This window comes from Meriones unguiculatus, chromosome 1 (genome assembly GCF_030254825.1).
Source record: "Meriones unguiculatus strain TT.TT164.6M chromosome 1, Bangor_MerUng_6.1, whole genome shotgun sequence".
NCBI classification, from domain to species: domain Eukaryota; kingdom Metazoa; phylum Chordata; class Mammalia; order Rodentia; family Muridae; genus Meriones; species Meriones unguiculatus.
The window spans coordinates 130,647,444-130,664,097 of NC_083349.1; the positions used below are offsets into that span (position 1 = coordinate 130,647,444).

At 39.0% G+C, this 16,654-nt stretch overlaps 1 protein-coding gene across 1 annotated transcript in view; it reads left to right on the forward strand.

Moving 5' to 3' along the window:
- The window catches only part of Cog5 (component of oligomeric golgi complex 5), a 251,996-nt gene that overhangs the window by 162,822 nt on the left and 72,520 nt on the right, over window positions 1–16,654 (forward strand). The window contains exon 11 of the mRNA XM_060366797.1: window positions 6,703–6,784. Within this exon, the coding sequence (XP_060222780.1) occupies window positions 6,703–6,784 (82 nt within the window). The remainder of the gene's footprint in view (window positions 1–6,702; window positions 6,785–16,654) is intronic.

The following is a 16,654-nucleotide window of genomic DNA, read 5'->3' on the forward strand; positions in this document are numbered from 1 at the left end:
CTATCTACTCAAAGCAGAGCAAGTTTCAGTCACTTTACAGTCAAGTTTGTCTCACTTTAAAGTCTACAATTCACTATACTAAATGGAAGAATTATCCCCTATATTAATACATAAACAGGTGCTGGTTGCTTGAGATAACTGAAAAGCTTTTCCTTCATTAGTACTACTTATTGAAGGAATAACTGGTCAAATCTTTATGTTGATTATTATTTAGTTTATTAATTTCTGACATTTAGAATTCTAAATTGGTTTATTTAACAGTAGCCTTAGAAGGAGCCTCTTCATTTTTGTTTCTGAAGAGTGAAATATGAGGTCATGTAAGATTAAAAATTTTTTTGGGAGGGGGAATGAAAGCCTTTGATGGACTGAAGCGTTCAACCTATGAAGGACATGAAAGCAAATGAAAGATCACACACAGCAAATGCAGAAAACAAAGGAGCGGAAGGAAGCATAAAAGGCCATGATGAAAGCCTTTTGCCTGTGGCTGCCTGTGGCCCAGACACACCCCTGTAATGGATTCTTAGAAAAAGCCAAAGCTGTAAAGATTGAATTTCTATCTTTTGACTTAAAATCACATCTAAAAGCAAACAATATAGAAACAGGGAAATGAACTTCCTGTGGAATAGAGACAATTTCAAAATTTTTCTCTTAGTAAATCTGAGATGCAAAATGAAACAGACTTTTCCCAGGAAGTATAATTAATTTATTAGTTTAAATATTAATCTTACTTTCACTTTTTTAAGTTACATAGTTACCAAGTGTTGAATATATTTTATTATTCATTTTAGTGTGTAAAATTTTTTCAGATTATTTGTAGAGAGAAAATTTCTCAGTCTATGAAAACCACCCCATAAACATGTTTTGAACCACTTCTTTTTCCCCTAAGAAAAGTGTCTTACATTGGGAATCATGTAACTATACTTTCCAAATGCACATCTGTATTCTTCCACATATATGCACGCCTCAACAGGACAAAGTTGAGTTATTCTTAAGAATGTAAAAATAGGGACTGGAGAGGTGGCTCAAAGGTGCTCTTTCAGAAGTCCTGAGTTCAATTCCCAGTAGCCACATGGTGGCTCACAGCCAGGTATAATGAGATCTAGTACTGCATAATAAATAAATCTTAAAAAAAAAAAAGAATGTAAAAATAACACTGGGGCTGTGATGGTACACACCTTCAATCTCAGCACTCTGGAGGCAGAGGCAGGCAGGTCTCTTGAGTTCAGGACAGCCAGGGCTACACAAAGAAACCCTGTCTCAAAATAGTAAGAAAGAAAGAGAGAGAGAGAAAGAAAGAGAGAGAGAGAGAAAAAGAAAGAAAAGAATGTAAATATAAATATTTTAGGTATCAAATCAATTTTGATAGTATGTTCAAACCAGACCTGGTGAAACATGCCCATAATGACAGCATTCTGGAATCGGTGGCAGATGAATTGTGGTGAGTTCACTGCCAGTATAGTCTGCTTATGTTCCCTGTCTCAAAAGAACCAAAAAAGAAAATAAATTATTCTTGCCTTTTTTGGCTCTTTGAAATTACTGTTTTTGGGTTGAAGTCATGGTATAGACAAGGACCATACTGTCTCCTGAGACTCAATAACATATTTAAATAATTATGTACATTATATTATAAAATAGGTAGTTGGGGCTCCTCATCAATATGGGGATCATTTAATATTAAGGAATCTATTAATACTTCAATGTCTTCAGTAAGCAATGTACTTGATTCTACATTTGTGTTGCTGCATAAAAAGAAACAAACCTTAATATAGAGGCGTATTTTTTAAAGTTTGTTTTTATTTTATGTACATTGGTGTTTTGCCTGTATTTCTGTGGTAGGGTGTCAGATCTCCTGGAACAGGAGTTACAGACAGTGTGAACTGGCATGTGGGTGCTGGGACTTGAATCTGGTCCTGGTCCTCTGGAAGAGCAGTCAGTGCTCTCAACCAGGGTTGTTATTTCTAAAATTCGTAGAAACTCACCATAAAATATTTTGTTGTTGTTGTTTGTGCGATTTGGAAACATTATCTTACTGTGTAGTCCAGACTGACTTCAAACTCATGATCCTCTTGCCTCAGCCTCTTGGCTGTTGGGATTGCAGGCATGTATCACCATTCCCTGTAAATATGTAATGTATGTACGTGTGAGATACATGTGTTTTGTACATGTGTGTATTCAGATGGGGAGGCTGGAAGTCAGTCTCGGATCATACTTTATCACTTCCCCCTATGTTTGGAGACAGTCTCTCACTGCACCCAGAGACTGGCTGGGCACTAACTCCGCAGGGTCTGACTGTCTCTGCTGTCTAGTACTGGGGTTACACATCCCTGGCGCACTCATGCCACACTCATGTACAGTAAGTACTTTGTCCACTAAGCATCTCACACCCCCAAATGCTTGTTGATAGTGGCAGAATAAAAGCTACTTTAATATCTTAGTATCTTTCATATCTTCTATGTCCACTGTTTCCCAAAATCCCTAAAACTTTTATCCTTTAAAGTCTTTTAAAATATATATTGTATATATCAAAAATATATTTGTCTTTGGCTTATTTTACTTAGTATACATTTGCAATGTTCATATATAATCCAATTTTCAGTATTTGACACAATTTTATTTTAGTTTTAACTGAACAATATTTCATTGTGTGCGTGTACCATGTTTTCTTTTTAAATATGTTTTGATTGAATAGGATGATATCACTTTTCTCCTTTCTTTCCTCTCTCAACCCTCCCTCAAGCCGCAATTATTCCCTCCATGCTTAAGTTAATAACCTTTTTCTTTATTATTGTCACATACATATATATGTGCATGAATGTGAATGCACAAACATCTATATATAATCTCATGAGTCTGCTTCTGTGTGTGTGTGTGTGTGTGTATGTATATGTTTGTATGGTGTCAGGACTGACTGCTCTGCATTCAGCAACCAATACGAGGACTCATTCTTGAGAAAGGATAATTCTCCTTCCACTGGTCATTAGTCCCCAAATTCCTAGTCTAGGGATGGGGCCCCATAATATTTTTCCTTTCACATTAACATGTTGATACCACCATTATTCCGATTTTGTATATGCAGCCATTTCTAGGAGAGACTTTCTCACAGGAGAATTCCTGGTGTTTTGACTCCTGAAGTCTTCCAAGACGTCCCTGGAACCATTAGATGCAGCAGCAGTGATATAGATGCATCCGTTGGGGCTAGACTCCCACAGTCTGTTGTATTGTTTAGTTGTGGTTTTCAGTGATGCTCTCTATTGGCTGAAAAGAGAGGCTTTTTCATGAGGGGTAGTGTTAACACTTACTGTGGCATAAAGCTAAGACTTACAGCATATTAAGGATCATGCTGCTCTAGCAAAGTGGTGTTAGAGTCTTTTCTAAGGCCTATGATCTCATCAGCTCCAGGAAGCTGGCTAGATTCCAGTACCAGGATGATCTTCCTACTGCTGAATAGACCTTAAGTCTAGTATGATCATTGTTCCTTGCCTCCGACATGCATGCCCTCTTCCTGAACCTTTATGCATATCTTACTGGTAATTGCTGTGGTTCATAGGTGTTGTGGCTGGGTAGGACTGTTTGCTTCCCTCTATGGGCAGCTTGCACAGTATTCTCTGGAACCATGGAAGCTAAACCACTGGAAGGCGGCTTTCAGGTCAGATACAGCTTGAGTCCTGTGTCCTATGTGAGAAGGGCACATCCTCATTCCCTGAGAGGCAACTGAAGGCTACATCAATAATCTGTATTGTTTTGGGGTTTTCTTGACCCACCCTGACCAGTTTTTCAAAGTGAGGTTTCTCATGCCTGATACTGGAGTTTTTATGAGCCCATGGTTCTTGTGGGGAGCATTGTCAGCTCAAATGGTTTAATTTCCTTTAAGGTGAAAGTAGTGTATGTATGTGTGTGCGTGTGCGTGTACGTGTGTGTGTGTGTGTGTGTGTGTGCGCGCATGCATGTGTACACACACAAAAATGTGCACTTATATGTATTGTATGTAATTTTAGATAAATATAACGTAGTTCCTGAAGGCTTTATTAAACAATTTTGGTATGATTTGTCTTTCAGTTCTTCATTTCCTTCTGTATTGACCACTTTCCACTAATAGTCTGGGATTTTGTATGTTGCTTTCATTTCTTGGCTTTTGTAAGTAATGGTGAAGTGAGTCTAATGGGTATGTAAAATCTTTTTGACATAAGTATTCTTAAGTAGAATAAGCAAATCATGTGGCAAATCTATTTTAACATCTTTGTGGGGGCAGGGCAACAGCGTGCCACAAATATCTGGGAATTCTGCCTTTGCTTGCCTCTCTTCTTGCCATAAGAGGCACTGGGACTACCAGTGTGTGCTGCCACATACAGCTTTTCATGTGCCTTTTGGAATTTGGTGTCAGGTCCTCATGCTTATGTGACAAGAACTTTACCCACTGAGCCGTCTCCACAGCCCTCTTGACGTTTGGAGGCAGTGTCCTGTTCTGTGTAATGCCTACAGTATTTTACTTTCCTCTCAGCAGTGCACATGAGCTCTGTTCTTGGAACATCCTTGCTAAAGGTGTCATGGTTGGCTTGGTTGTTTTGCTTTTGCTTTCTGTTTGTTGTCACATGCAGCCCACATGGGCCTAAGGCCTCAAAGGAGTGTGACGATGACTCTGAACTTCTGATCATCCTGGCTCAAAGAAGGTGCTGAACTGACAGGCTGCTTTTCTCTCCCCTTGCTTCCACAGTGGGCCATACTAATGGGTATTAGGTGTCTGTCACTTTGAGGTTCACTCCTCTGCTTGCTTGTGATGTTTGAAGAAGTATCTACTTCCTTTTTGTATTTCTAACTGGCTTCTTCTGTTGTTATTATGTAGTAGTGTGTTCCAGGCATTAGCCCCTCATTATGCCTGGAATTGGCAACAATTTTCCCATCCAGTTGATTTCATCTTACATATTTTTACTTCTACACCGACATTTTCCAGTTTGATGCCAGAACCCTGTCCATTGATTGTTGTGACATATGTTGTTTTGGAGCTGCTTCATGTTTCCCTTTAGGGATTTTGATGTTTTTAAGTCTTGTTAAAGTCCTCATTTTGAGTTGATTTTTATTGTGGTGTAATGTACAGCTTCTGTTTCATTTGTAGCATTTTTATATCTAGTTTCCTCAGTACATTTGTTGATAACACTAAACCTTCCTTGTATAGCCCTGGTGCTTGTCTTGGATTAACCATATGTATGCAAAGCTTGGATCTGGGCTGTGTATTTTGTTCTGCTGGTCTTGTATCTGTTTCTATGCTAGTAGTTTTAATTTTTATGGCACTGATAAGATTTCATTATTAAAACATATTTTATATTGTTACTTTGAACCACATGTAATTAGTAATTTTTTACTTCGAAACTAGTAGACTACTAGAAATTTGATATATGAAAGACATATAGAAGTATCTTAATATAGTTGTTAAATTTTCTTAGGATGTAACTTTATTCTAAAATCGAAATATTTTTTAATTGAAGTTTTTTTTGAGATTTTAAAGAAATTTATGTGTGTGGATATTTTGCCTGCATATACACTGGATACACAGTGTGTACCATGCAGTGTCTATGAACAACAGAGGAAGGCGTTAGGTTTAGGGTATGTGGGTGATGGATCTCTTGGAAGAGCAGCCAGTGCTCTTCACTGCCAAGCCATCTCTCCAGCCCTTCTTTTTCTTTTCTTCTTGACAAATTGTTTGTGAATCAATATTTGCCCTTAGTGTCTATTTATAAAGCATGCTCAAAGCTGAGTACAGCATCTTGATACTTTGAGGTATTAGTAATCCTGTAATTTTTGTTTTTCTTTTAAATTTATTATTATTATCATTTATTACAATTTATTCGATTTGTATCTCAGCTGTGTCCCCCTCCCTCGTCTCCTCCCAATCCCACCCTCCCTTCTCCTATGCCCTTCCTCTAGACCACTGCTAGAAGAGGTCTTCCTTCCCTTCCATCTGACCCTAGCCTATCAGGTCTCATCAGGACTGGCTCCCTCTGTGGCCTGCACACCCCAAGGGTAGATGATCAAAGAGCCACCCCCTGAGTTCATGCCAGAAAAAGCTCCTGCTCCCCATAGTAGGGACCCCACTTGGATACTGAGTCAATGTCATTGTTCAGGGACCCTGAACAATGTCTTTTATAATGCTGGCCATCCTTGATCTGAACATGCTTTGTCTGTCTTGTTACAGTGTCACAAATTGCGTGTGTACGCCAAAGGATGGAGATATAATAGCATTCATCAGGGGTTACTATGAGTTATGTACTGGCCCAGGGCTCTGATTACCTTCTGCATTCCTCTTAGAGGGCCTCAATGATGGTTCTGCTGCCAGCTGATCTTATCGACAAGGAGATGGGGGCTGAGAATGTGCACGCTCCTTGCCCAAGGTCATACGGCTAGTGAGTGGAAGAGCAGGATAGGAAAGCAAGTAATCACTTGAATATAAAACAAAACTTTGACTCTTCATCTTTCTGCTGGCTAATTCATTATGTATGTGTGTGACCAAGTGTCTGTGATTGTCACCTGTGTGGAGTACACTGGAACAGGGGTTACCCACAGTTTTGAGCCACTGGATAGGAGCACTGGGAACTTCTGGGCTCCTCTAGAAGGAGCAGTCAATGCTCTTGTTTTCTGAGTATCTCTCCAGCCTTTGTTACACCCCTTGAAATAAACAAATGCTCTCCTGTTCTGTTTGTTTGGTCACAGGATGGACAGCCTGACATTTTGTACATGTTTTGGAGTACAGTTACACTGGCACTTTCTTCTCACTTTCATGCAGCAACAAACTGTAAGTTTACCATCCATTTGGATTAATTTCAAATCTTTACGTTGCTTTAAAATTTGATGTTAAAAATGTTGGTTTATAGAAATTTTTATTTTAAAAATATCGTTTTTCTTGGGCGTTTAATGAGGAATCTCTTAGCCATTTGATTAGTTTTACAATTAGTTTTCAGAATAATATTCCTTTTTATTGTTGAGGCAGAATTTCTTTGTATAACAACCTTCCTTCTGTTTTATAGACCAGGATGGCCTCAAAATCACAGAGGTCAAGAGAAAAAAAAAAATCACACAGGTCCACTTACTTCTGCCATCCAAGTGTTGAGATTAAAGGCACGTGCCCCTCTCCCCCATTTAGAATAATATTCTTAATTGAGCTGAGTATTTCCTATATAGATAATTTAGAGCAATTGATATTAAAGATTTAGTTACTGCTTTATTAGAGTGAATTCTTTGTTAAATGAAGCCTTGAAGATGAAGATTTGATATAAATAAATAAAGATCTGAACTGTGAATTACAAGTTGTTCATTAGCATATGATTCACTTGGGCCTATCAGATGCCTCAAAAAGTAAAGGCACATGCCCCTTGAGCCTGGTGACCTAAGTCTCATCCCATGATCCATATAAAGATAGAGAGGACTTACGTGATTTTGTGTAAACTGCTGTTTTTATATGCTGAATTTGGTGATTTGGATACATATGGCCTCTATAGACTCATGTATTTGAACGCTTGGCCCATAGGGAGTGGTACTATTAGGATATATTGCCTTGTTGGAGGATGTGTGTCACTGTATAGGCAAGCTTTGAGGTCTCATACATGCTCAAGCTATGCTCAGTGTAGCACATAGTCTCTTCTTGCTGCCTGGAGATCAAGATACAGAACTCTCAGCTCCATCTCTAGCACCATGCCCACCTATAAGCTGTCATGCTTCCTGTCATGACAATACAAGAGTTGCCTTGGTCATGTTTTGTCTTCACAGCAATAGAACCCAAGCTAGGACACTGAGCTAAATAAAATGTGTTTTGTAACAACAAACAAAAGAACCAAGGATGGGAACTGACTGCACAAGCTGTCCCGTGACATGTACATGCAGATGATGGCATGCATCCCCTAAACATGCATATGCACATGTGGCATGCATCCCCTGACATACACATGGTAACATGTATCCCATGACATGTACATGATGGCATGCATCCCCTGACATGCACATGCACACGTGGCATGCATTGCCCACATGTACATGATGGCGTGCATCCCCTGACATGCACATGTGACAGGCATTCCCCGACATGCACATGCACATGTGGCATGCATTCCCCCCTTATATGTGCATGCAATAATAACAAAATAAATTTAAAGAAAAAATAGGATTCACAAATGTAGTGCTCACTTTTAAAACTCTACTTTAGTTGGAGTGTTTAGGCCTCAAGCTCCCTTCCAACCTTCCAACCCTATGTAGGAGAGAGAAGGTTAGTGGGGATAGAGGGGTCCTTTACTTCTCCTGTTTGTTTAGGGCCAAGAGGTTCTTTTAGGACTCTATACCAATCTCCATCAACAGCAAAGTCTCCTCTAAGGCTGCTACGCCCCTGATGCATTTCTCTCCATCTTTCTGCTCCAAACCGTCATACCGTTTGTCTCTGTGGTCTCTCCAAACTGCTACATGTCACACACCAATACCACATGTCAGTACTTCTGTTTCTGGGGTCCCTTGTTTATAGTCTCCAGAGTTCTAGACAACGTCCCTTTCTATGCTGCATGTACAAGGCCACTAACAGCTGACAAAGATCATGCCCCACATGTGACAATTATCAGCTGTGGACAAAATCCCACACTTGGGATTAAAACAAAAACATATTTTTGTAACATAACTGAGTTTAAAAAGAAAACAGAACTTCCATTACCCACAAAACCTTTTTTGCTCTTTTTTTATCTTTGAGACGGGACCTCAGTATAGAGTTTAGGTTGGCCTTTAACAATGGCAGAGTGCCTAGAAAGGATGAAATTCAGCTATGTGTATGCTTAATTACCGAATTCCAGAACAGAGAATGTAGGTTCTTGAAAGGGATTTAAGAGTTTGTGTATAATTAAGGTTTTATTCATAATTCTTTATTAAAATGGCCCACTGTATAGTGAGCATTGCTCAGTCATTGAGAAGGTAGAGTTGAATGACTTGTATGACTTCCCGCTTCCTCATCTTCCTCTAATGAATTCTGCTACTGAGTACAGCAGCCATTTCATTTAGGGTTGATTGATTGCTATAAATTATTCCAGTCATGTTGTAAGAGTACTGTTTGTCTCTACATTTGGTTTCTGGTGTTGGTGAGCTTCATTGAACTATAATTTATATAAAGTAAAAATTCCCAATGTTAATATAAAAGTCTATGAATGTTGGCAAATGTTTGCATTTATGTTGTCATCATTACAATTAAGATGTAGAAATTTTCCATCACCCCCCAAATTTCCCTCACTCACTTTTACAGTTAATCTACTCAAGCAGAACACAATTCACATAGAAAGAGGAATGGCATCTGCCCTGGTTCTTCATGGTGTTTTGGATGATATAAAAAACTGAGATTGTGTTTTGGACAGCTTTATGAAAACACACATTAACAAGCCCTGTTGTTGATATTAATCTGTGTCTTAGGGTTTCGTCTGCTGTGATAAAAACACCATGACCAAATGCAGCTTGGGAAGCAAAGGTTTATTTCACCATGCACTTACTTCATGGTAACAGTCCATCACTGCAGGAAGTCAGGTTAGGAACTCAGGGAGGGAAGTAAGCTGGTGGAGGAACTGAAGCAGAAGCCATGGAGGAAAGCTGCTGACTGGCCCGTTCAGTCATGTTGCTCAACCTGCTTTCTTATATTACCCATAACCATCTGCGCAGGGGTGGCACCACCCACTATCAGGGAAGGTGGCCTTCTCACATCAATCATCCCTCAAGAAAATGCCCTATAAACTTAGCTACAGACCAATCCTATGGGCGCATTTTCTCAATTAAGAATCCTTTCCATATGACTCTAGTTTGTGGCAAGTTGTCACATATGTGGCTATTGTCATATATTTTAAATAGTGTACTCAGTCCAGTGTAACTTTACTAAAATTGATTAACTCTCATGAATTGTTTTTATAACAAATCTTCATGGAAAAGGCTACTTTAAATGTGGATAATGCTGCTAGGCGTAGCTGCACATGGCTGTGATCCCAGGATTTGGGAGGCAGAGGGAGATGAATCTCTGTGAGTTTGAGGCCAGCCTGGTCTAGAAATCAAGTTCAGGACAACCAGAGCTACACAGAGAAACCCTTTCTTAAAAAAAAAACAAAAAACAAAAAACAAAAAAAAAAATAAAACCCAAAAAAACTATAAACAAACAAACAAATAAATAAATGGCAAAAAAAAGCACATGTGGATAATGCTTCCCTCTTTCCACTTTGCTGTTCCTGCTTAGCTCTCCCTGTGTAACCTGAAGTCCCTTCCCAGCAGAATATGTTCTACAACACCCATGCACTTTCTCTCCTCCAAGGGCTCGAGCTTGTTGAAACTGCTGGAAAACCATAATCTCACCATTAAACACAATATACTAATGACTAGTTTGGGGTTTTTTTGATCAAAAATCACATACATCTTGGAAACAAGGAGAGATTGACACAGACTGACTCTCATCATCAAAGCAACTGCTGCAATACAATTGTCTCCAACTTCTAACTGAATAAAGTTTGTTAAGAGTTATTTCTAGACCCAGGACATTGTGCAGTGATCCATGAGGAAAGAAAACAGCTGAATTCTGAAGTCATTCATATTTCTGCCTTGCAGTTCCAGATGGCTGTACAAAACAGAAAATTCAAGGGTTTGCTGTTCGTATTAGTCAGGTTTCTCTAGAGTAACAGAACTAGTAGAACTCATCTCTCTGTGTAGATAAAGGGGATTTATTAGAATGACTTACATGCTGCAGTCCAGCTAATTCAACAACGACTGGCTCCAAATGGAAAATCCAAAGAATTTATTCGTTGGTCAGTCTATAGGGCTGGATATCTCAGGTGGTCTTCAGTATATGCTGGAGTCCTGAGGAAGTAGACTCCTATGCTGGTAAAGGAATGAATATGCTAGCAAGGAGAGGGCAAGAAGGCAAAGAGGAAAAGCTTCCTTTTATCTCCTTATGTAGACTTCTAGCAAAAGGCATGGCCCATATTAAAGGCAAATATTTCTGGCTCAAGATCAGGATCAAAGTCCTGTATCTTCCTGCCTCAAAGGTCCAGACTAGAAGTGGATTCGCCCACTTCAAACCAAGGGAAAAAAAATCTCTCACAAGTTTGCCCTCTATTTCTGTATTGTAGCTCATTCCAGATGTAGTAAAGTTGACATCCAAGAATAGCTGTCAGACTATTTCTGCTTGGTTGAGTCTAAAACTAGCAAATACTACAAAATATGCCATTCAGTAATAGAAAGTCACATAACCAGCATGTAATTACAGTGTGCATACCTGGAAGAAACAGGAGAGCAGGACAGAGAATCAATTGAATATGTGAATCAGAAGGTTAAAACCCCTTTAGAAGCATTTAAGTATGCCCAAGTATTTCAGGGGCAACTAGGTAAATAAACAATGTAAAGAAAAATACAGTATCTGAAATTTATCAATAAGTGTGAATAATAGCAGATTTAATGCTAAAGGAGGGATGGGATTAAGGATTTAAAGACATAAACATCAGTATTATTCCAAGTAAAGGCCTGAGGAAGTAAAGCAAAGAAGCTTTGACTTTCTGCCATTGAGGGATTTACAAGTCTAACATATGCAATTGAAGTCTTAAAGCTGAGAGATACTGCAGGATATTTGATCCCACTGTGAATCCTGAGCATGTGAACTGTAAACAACTGTTTCTAATTGTGGTACGGCTCAGTCTTTGATCCTAGAGCTTTCTGTTTACTGTAAACAATTACTTGTGGTGTGGCTCAGCCCTGGCACACACCTTTAACCCAAGAGCTTTCTGTAAACAGGATTGAATAAAGCTAACTCTAAGTCAAGATATAGAGCAAGCAACCCTTGCTGACTGGAAGTGAACAGAAAGGAGGGGCATTGAGTTAAAAGGTTTTTAAGACAGGTGGAAAAGGAGCTTTTTCCTTTTGGGATATGAGCTGGGTAGAAAGGCTTTTTTCTTCTGGGACATCTGCTGACTAGGAAGCTCAGCTGGGTGCTTTCTCTGCCTCTCTGAGTTAGTAAGCTTTCACCGCCAGCATCTGAGTCTTCATTGGTAAATTGAATGTTTGGGGTTTTCTTTCTTTATAACAACACAGAGAGAAAAGGAACAAAGAATTGTTGAAAATATTCAAACCATCTGTTAAGAATGAAATGTTTGTGAGTATGTCCCCACTGTACACACAATTGATACATTGAAACCCAAATTTCCAGGATGACTATTGGAATAGGCTTTTTTCTGGGGAAATGTGAAAAAATGTTTTTTCACTGTAGACAGGACACCTAATGAGCAGTGAAAATTTTCATCCAAGTCCAGTTTGGTGAGCCAGTGAATTTATTAGGGCTACTTAGGCAATCATGACGACTCAGCTAAACAGCCCAGCAGTCCTCTTGATGACTCTTGGCAGCTGCTCCATCAAGAAATCTCATGTCAGTCAGTGTTACTGTTAGGTATGATTGGGATTTCCTTGTGGAAGGGAGCTCAGAAGTTTCTGATCCACATTCCTTGCCCTCCACCTCAACACACAAGGGAGGCTAATGAGGTAAAAAGTCTTCATAACTCAGTGTGGAGGAAACAGCAATACCACAGGCATCTTATAGAAGAAACTTGAAGTGGGATGAAGTCATAGGGTGGGGCCCTGATCTCATGGAATTTATATCCTTATAAAAAAAGTGTAACAGTTTGTCAACTCAGAGACTCTTTGGCAAGATGGTAGCCAGAAAAAGAAAATGAACTGAATTTTGACATTCAGAAAATGTCTGAATTTTGATGTGGGCTGTTGTAATCTAGTGTTGTCTAATATTAAAATGTGCTTTATCACTTTTTTACAGGTTCTCTAAAATACAGCGTTGTTTGCTTAGTCTCTTTAATTTTTTTAACTTTTTATTTTATTTTGTATGCATGAACATTCTGATACAAGCATTCCATGCCACACATCTGGATCTTCAAGAACAACAACTTTTGGAAATTGATTTTCTCCTTCTATGTGGGTTCCTGGGATTAAACTCAGGTCATCAGTCACATAGGGCAAGCATTTTTATTCAGTGAGCTATCAACTCTGGTCATAATTTATTTTTCAATATTTTTTATTATAGCAATATTCCTCCCCAGAATCTTTAGTATAATAGAAAAAAAATCTTAAACTTTTAAAATATTTTTATTCTTTGAAAAAAGTCTTAAATTTACACATTTTAGAGTAGTACTTATTATTGGTCATCTAAATATTCTTCCCATGGATTCTGTAAAGTAAATGTTTTACCACACCGTTACCGCAATAAGAAATTGGAGCTCTAGGCAGAAGGCCTGATTCAAAGTGCCTGTGGGTACTGCTCTGTTCTTACTTGTCCTTGTTTGGTTACATTGCCTTCTCTTGTGTCTCAGACACTGAGTTTCACCTTGCTTGGTACTGCTTGCCTTTGTTGTCTTTTAAGTGCTCTTGCTGCTCAGATACAGACTGAACCTTCTGAGACTTGTTTTAAGATTATTAGAAAAATTGGAGCAGTGATTAATCTAGGACTAATTAGTTTCTGCTACAGAGGCAGAACTTGTTAACACCTTTCCACATACCTAATGTTTGCTATGAGGCTCCCAGCCAGACTTTATGGAACAGGACTTATTTATTCCAAGCCTTGTGTGAATAAACATATTTCCCCTCTAGTGGTTGGAGTGGCTGTTTGTCTCTCTAGGACTTTCATCACACATCTGAGAAGAGGATTACCACATACTCTGGCAAAGCCTTTCCAGATCTCTTGAGTTTGTGTAACTCTCCCTCTTTGGAACATCCTTCCATGATCTGATGTGCAGGTCTGGAAACTCCTTCTAAAAAAATAAGTGGCAGCCTGTGTTTACTGTCTCTCAGAGATCCTGTCATTTATTTTCTGATATGACATGTCTTAGAAGCCACTGTTTCATAGATCACATCCATTTGTGTATTTCATGTAGGAGGGTCAGTCTGGCCCATTTGTACCATCTTAACTAATCAAAAGCAGAAGTCCCTATTCTAGTTTTATTACCACCACTACTAGTGTTGTTACTTAATTTTTATTAGTTGTTTTGATTTGTGTTTTTGCACATGTAAGTATACAAAGGTCAGAGTGTGCCTTGTGGGAGCTAGTTCTCTCCGGCCATGTCTTGGATGCCAAACACAGGTCTACAGGCTTGGCAACAAGTACCTTTTCCTATTGAGCCATCTAATAGCTTAGTTTTAAAAGCAGTGATGCTATTGGTCTGTGTTTGTGTGCGGGTGTGTGTGTGTGTGTGTGAGAGAGAGAGAGAGAGACAGAGACAGAGACAAGAGAGAGACTTTGCTCATCTTTGCCTGTCTTTCTTTAACTATTCCAGATCTTAGTACTTGCCATCTTGCCTGTTTTCCCTCCTTTTTTCACCCCAGATAATCAACCCTCTGAAGGCAAAGTAGTGAGTGTATCATTAAGGAAACTCAGATTCTTAATATCTTTCTTTCAAATTAGGCTCTGGTTCCTTGCCCTTGACTTTCAGCAGCTACATGGTCTTTCCTCCTCTTCTGGCCGTGCTCAGTTTCCATCCCCCCCCTTTATTTTAGTTGTCTGATCCCTGGACATATCTGAGGTATGAGTGTATGTATGTAAAGTATTTTCATTTTCTTTTTAAAATTTTTTCTTCTAAAAAAATTTTTCTTTTTTAAATTTTTATTATGAATTACAGTTTATTCACTTTGTATCCCAGCTGTAGCCTTCTCCCTCCTCCCCTTCCAATCCTTCTATGCCCCTCCCCAAGTCCACTAATAGGGGAGGTCCTCCTCCCATTCCATCTGACCTTAGCAGAGATCATCAGGAGTGGCTGCATTGTCTTCCTCTGTGGCCTGGTAAGGCTCTTCCCCACTCAGAGGGAGGTGATCAAAGAGCCAGCCAGTGAGTTTATGTCACAGACAGTCCCTGTTCCCATTACTAGGAAACCCACTTGGACACTGAGCTGCTATAGGCTATATCTATGCAGGGGTTCTAGGTTATCTCTATGAATGGTCCTTGTTTGAAGTATCAGTCTCAGGGAAAACCTCTGTGCCCAGATTTTTTTGGATCTGTTGCTCTCCTTGTGGAGCTCCTGTCCCCTCCAGGTCTTCCTATCTCCTCATTCTTTCATAAGATTCCCTGCACTTTGCCCAAAGTTTGGCTATTATAAGCCACAGCATCTGCTTTGATACCTTGCTGGGTAGAGTCTTTCAGTGGCCTGTGGCTCAGACTTTTGCTCAGTTTGGTTTTGACAAAGCTCTTCGCAATATCATTGGCCCTTTGTTGTTGTTGTTGTTTCCTGCCTTGGTTTCTTTACCTTGAATGTGAACTTATATTTTCCAATCTAACCAAAACTAAAATACGAGCACTCCTCTTTAGTTACAGTTTATTCTCCTTTTAGCTTCTTCTCTATGTTTGTCATGAGAGTAATTTCTACTTTTTTTCTTCATTTTCATCTGTTGATTTCTCAACTATGTGTAACTATTAGGTCTGTTTTCCACTATTCTATTGAAACTGTTCTCATTAAGGTTATCAGTGACCTACTTCTTAATTGCCAAATTCAGTGTATGTTTTACGGTTCTTACCTCTTGAGGCCATCTGTCAAAGAAGCTACTGAGAGTAAATATAATTATTTCAGGCAGAGACTTTCATTAATATTTCCCATTTAGAGTAGTCTGTGTCCTCTCTTGGGGAGGACTCCCCAGTAAGTCATTGGTGAGGCGTCTTGCATTTCTGCAGTGTACACAGTCCCTGCTGCATGCTGTAGTGGTTCTTCAGATTCTAGGCAGGCCACATTAAGTGATGGAGCCATCTGCAGAGATGAAGATTACAGACAATAGAGCAGATTGTCTAAGGAATATTTTGGCAGAATGTATCTAAGGGAAATTTTCCTAGTTAGGAACATGTTCTTTCTGATTAAGCATATTATGCTTCACAAAAAATTCTACTAGAAAGTATAATTCTTGGGTTTGACAAACAATAAATTTAAAGTTACTTCATTCAAAAATTAAAAGGCTAAACCTGTAACCTTGAAGATCAAATTAATTTATATAGCAAGTCCTTTTAATTGTCTGTGGGTCATGATTATTTCCAAAATATAGTTTCTATGCCTTATGTCTATTCTTTTCTCTTGTAGTTTCTGGATAATAATAATGACTCAGCAGCCAATTGGGCTATGACCCATATTTTTAAGCTTCAATAGAAACGAACAAAATGAATACTCTCATTTTGAACTATTTGAAATAAAAGCATGATTTTCTTTTTCTCATTTAACTCTTTTTTTTTCAGATTTTCTCATTATAAGTGAATATGTTTCATTATTCTCCATAGTCCATATTACTAATTCATCTGTCCTGTGTAACTACCACCACCATAATGTAAGCCCCATAAGATAAGGAATGCTCCTCATGAAAGTTGCATCCTCACTGCTAATGAATCACCTTGCCTACAGCAGGGATTCAGTAAATACTAGCTGGCAGGCAGAAACAAGAGGAAGGGAATGAGGGAAGATGCTGTCCTTTTTGTAAAAACCTAGTATTTAAAAATGGTGGGATGGTTCAGTGGTTAAGAAAACTGGCTGGTTTCAAGGTTTGTCTCTTACTTTTCATTATGACTAGGCAAGCTGTTAATCCCAGTACTCAGGAAGCAGAAGCAGGTGGGCTTCTGTGAGGCCAGCCTGGTCTTCACAGTGAGTTC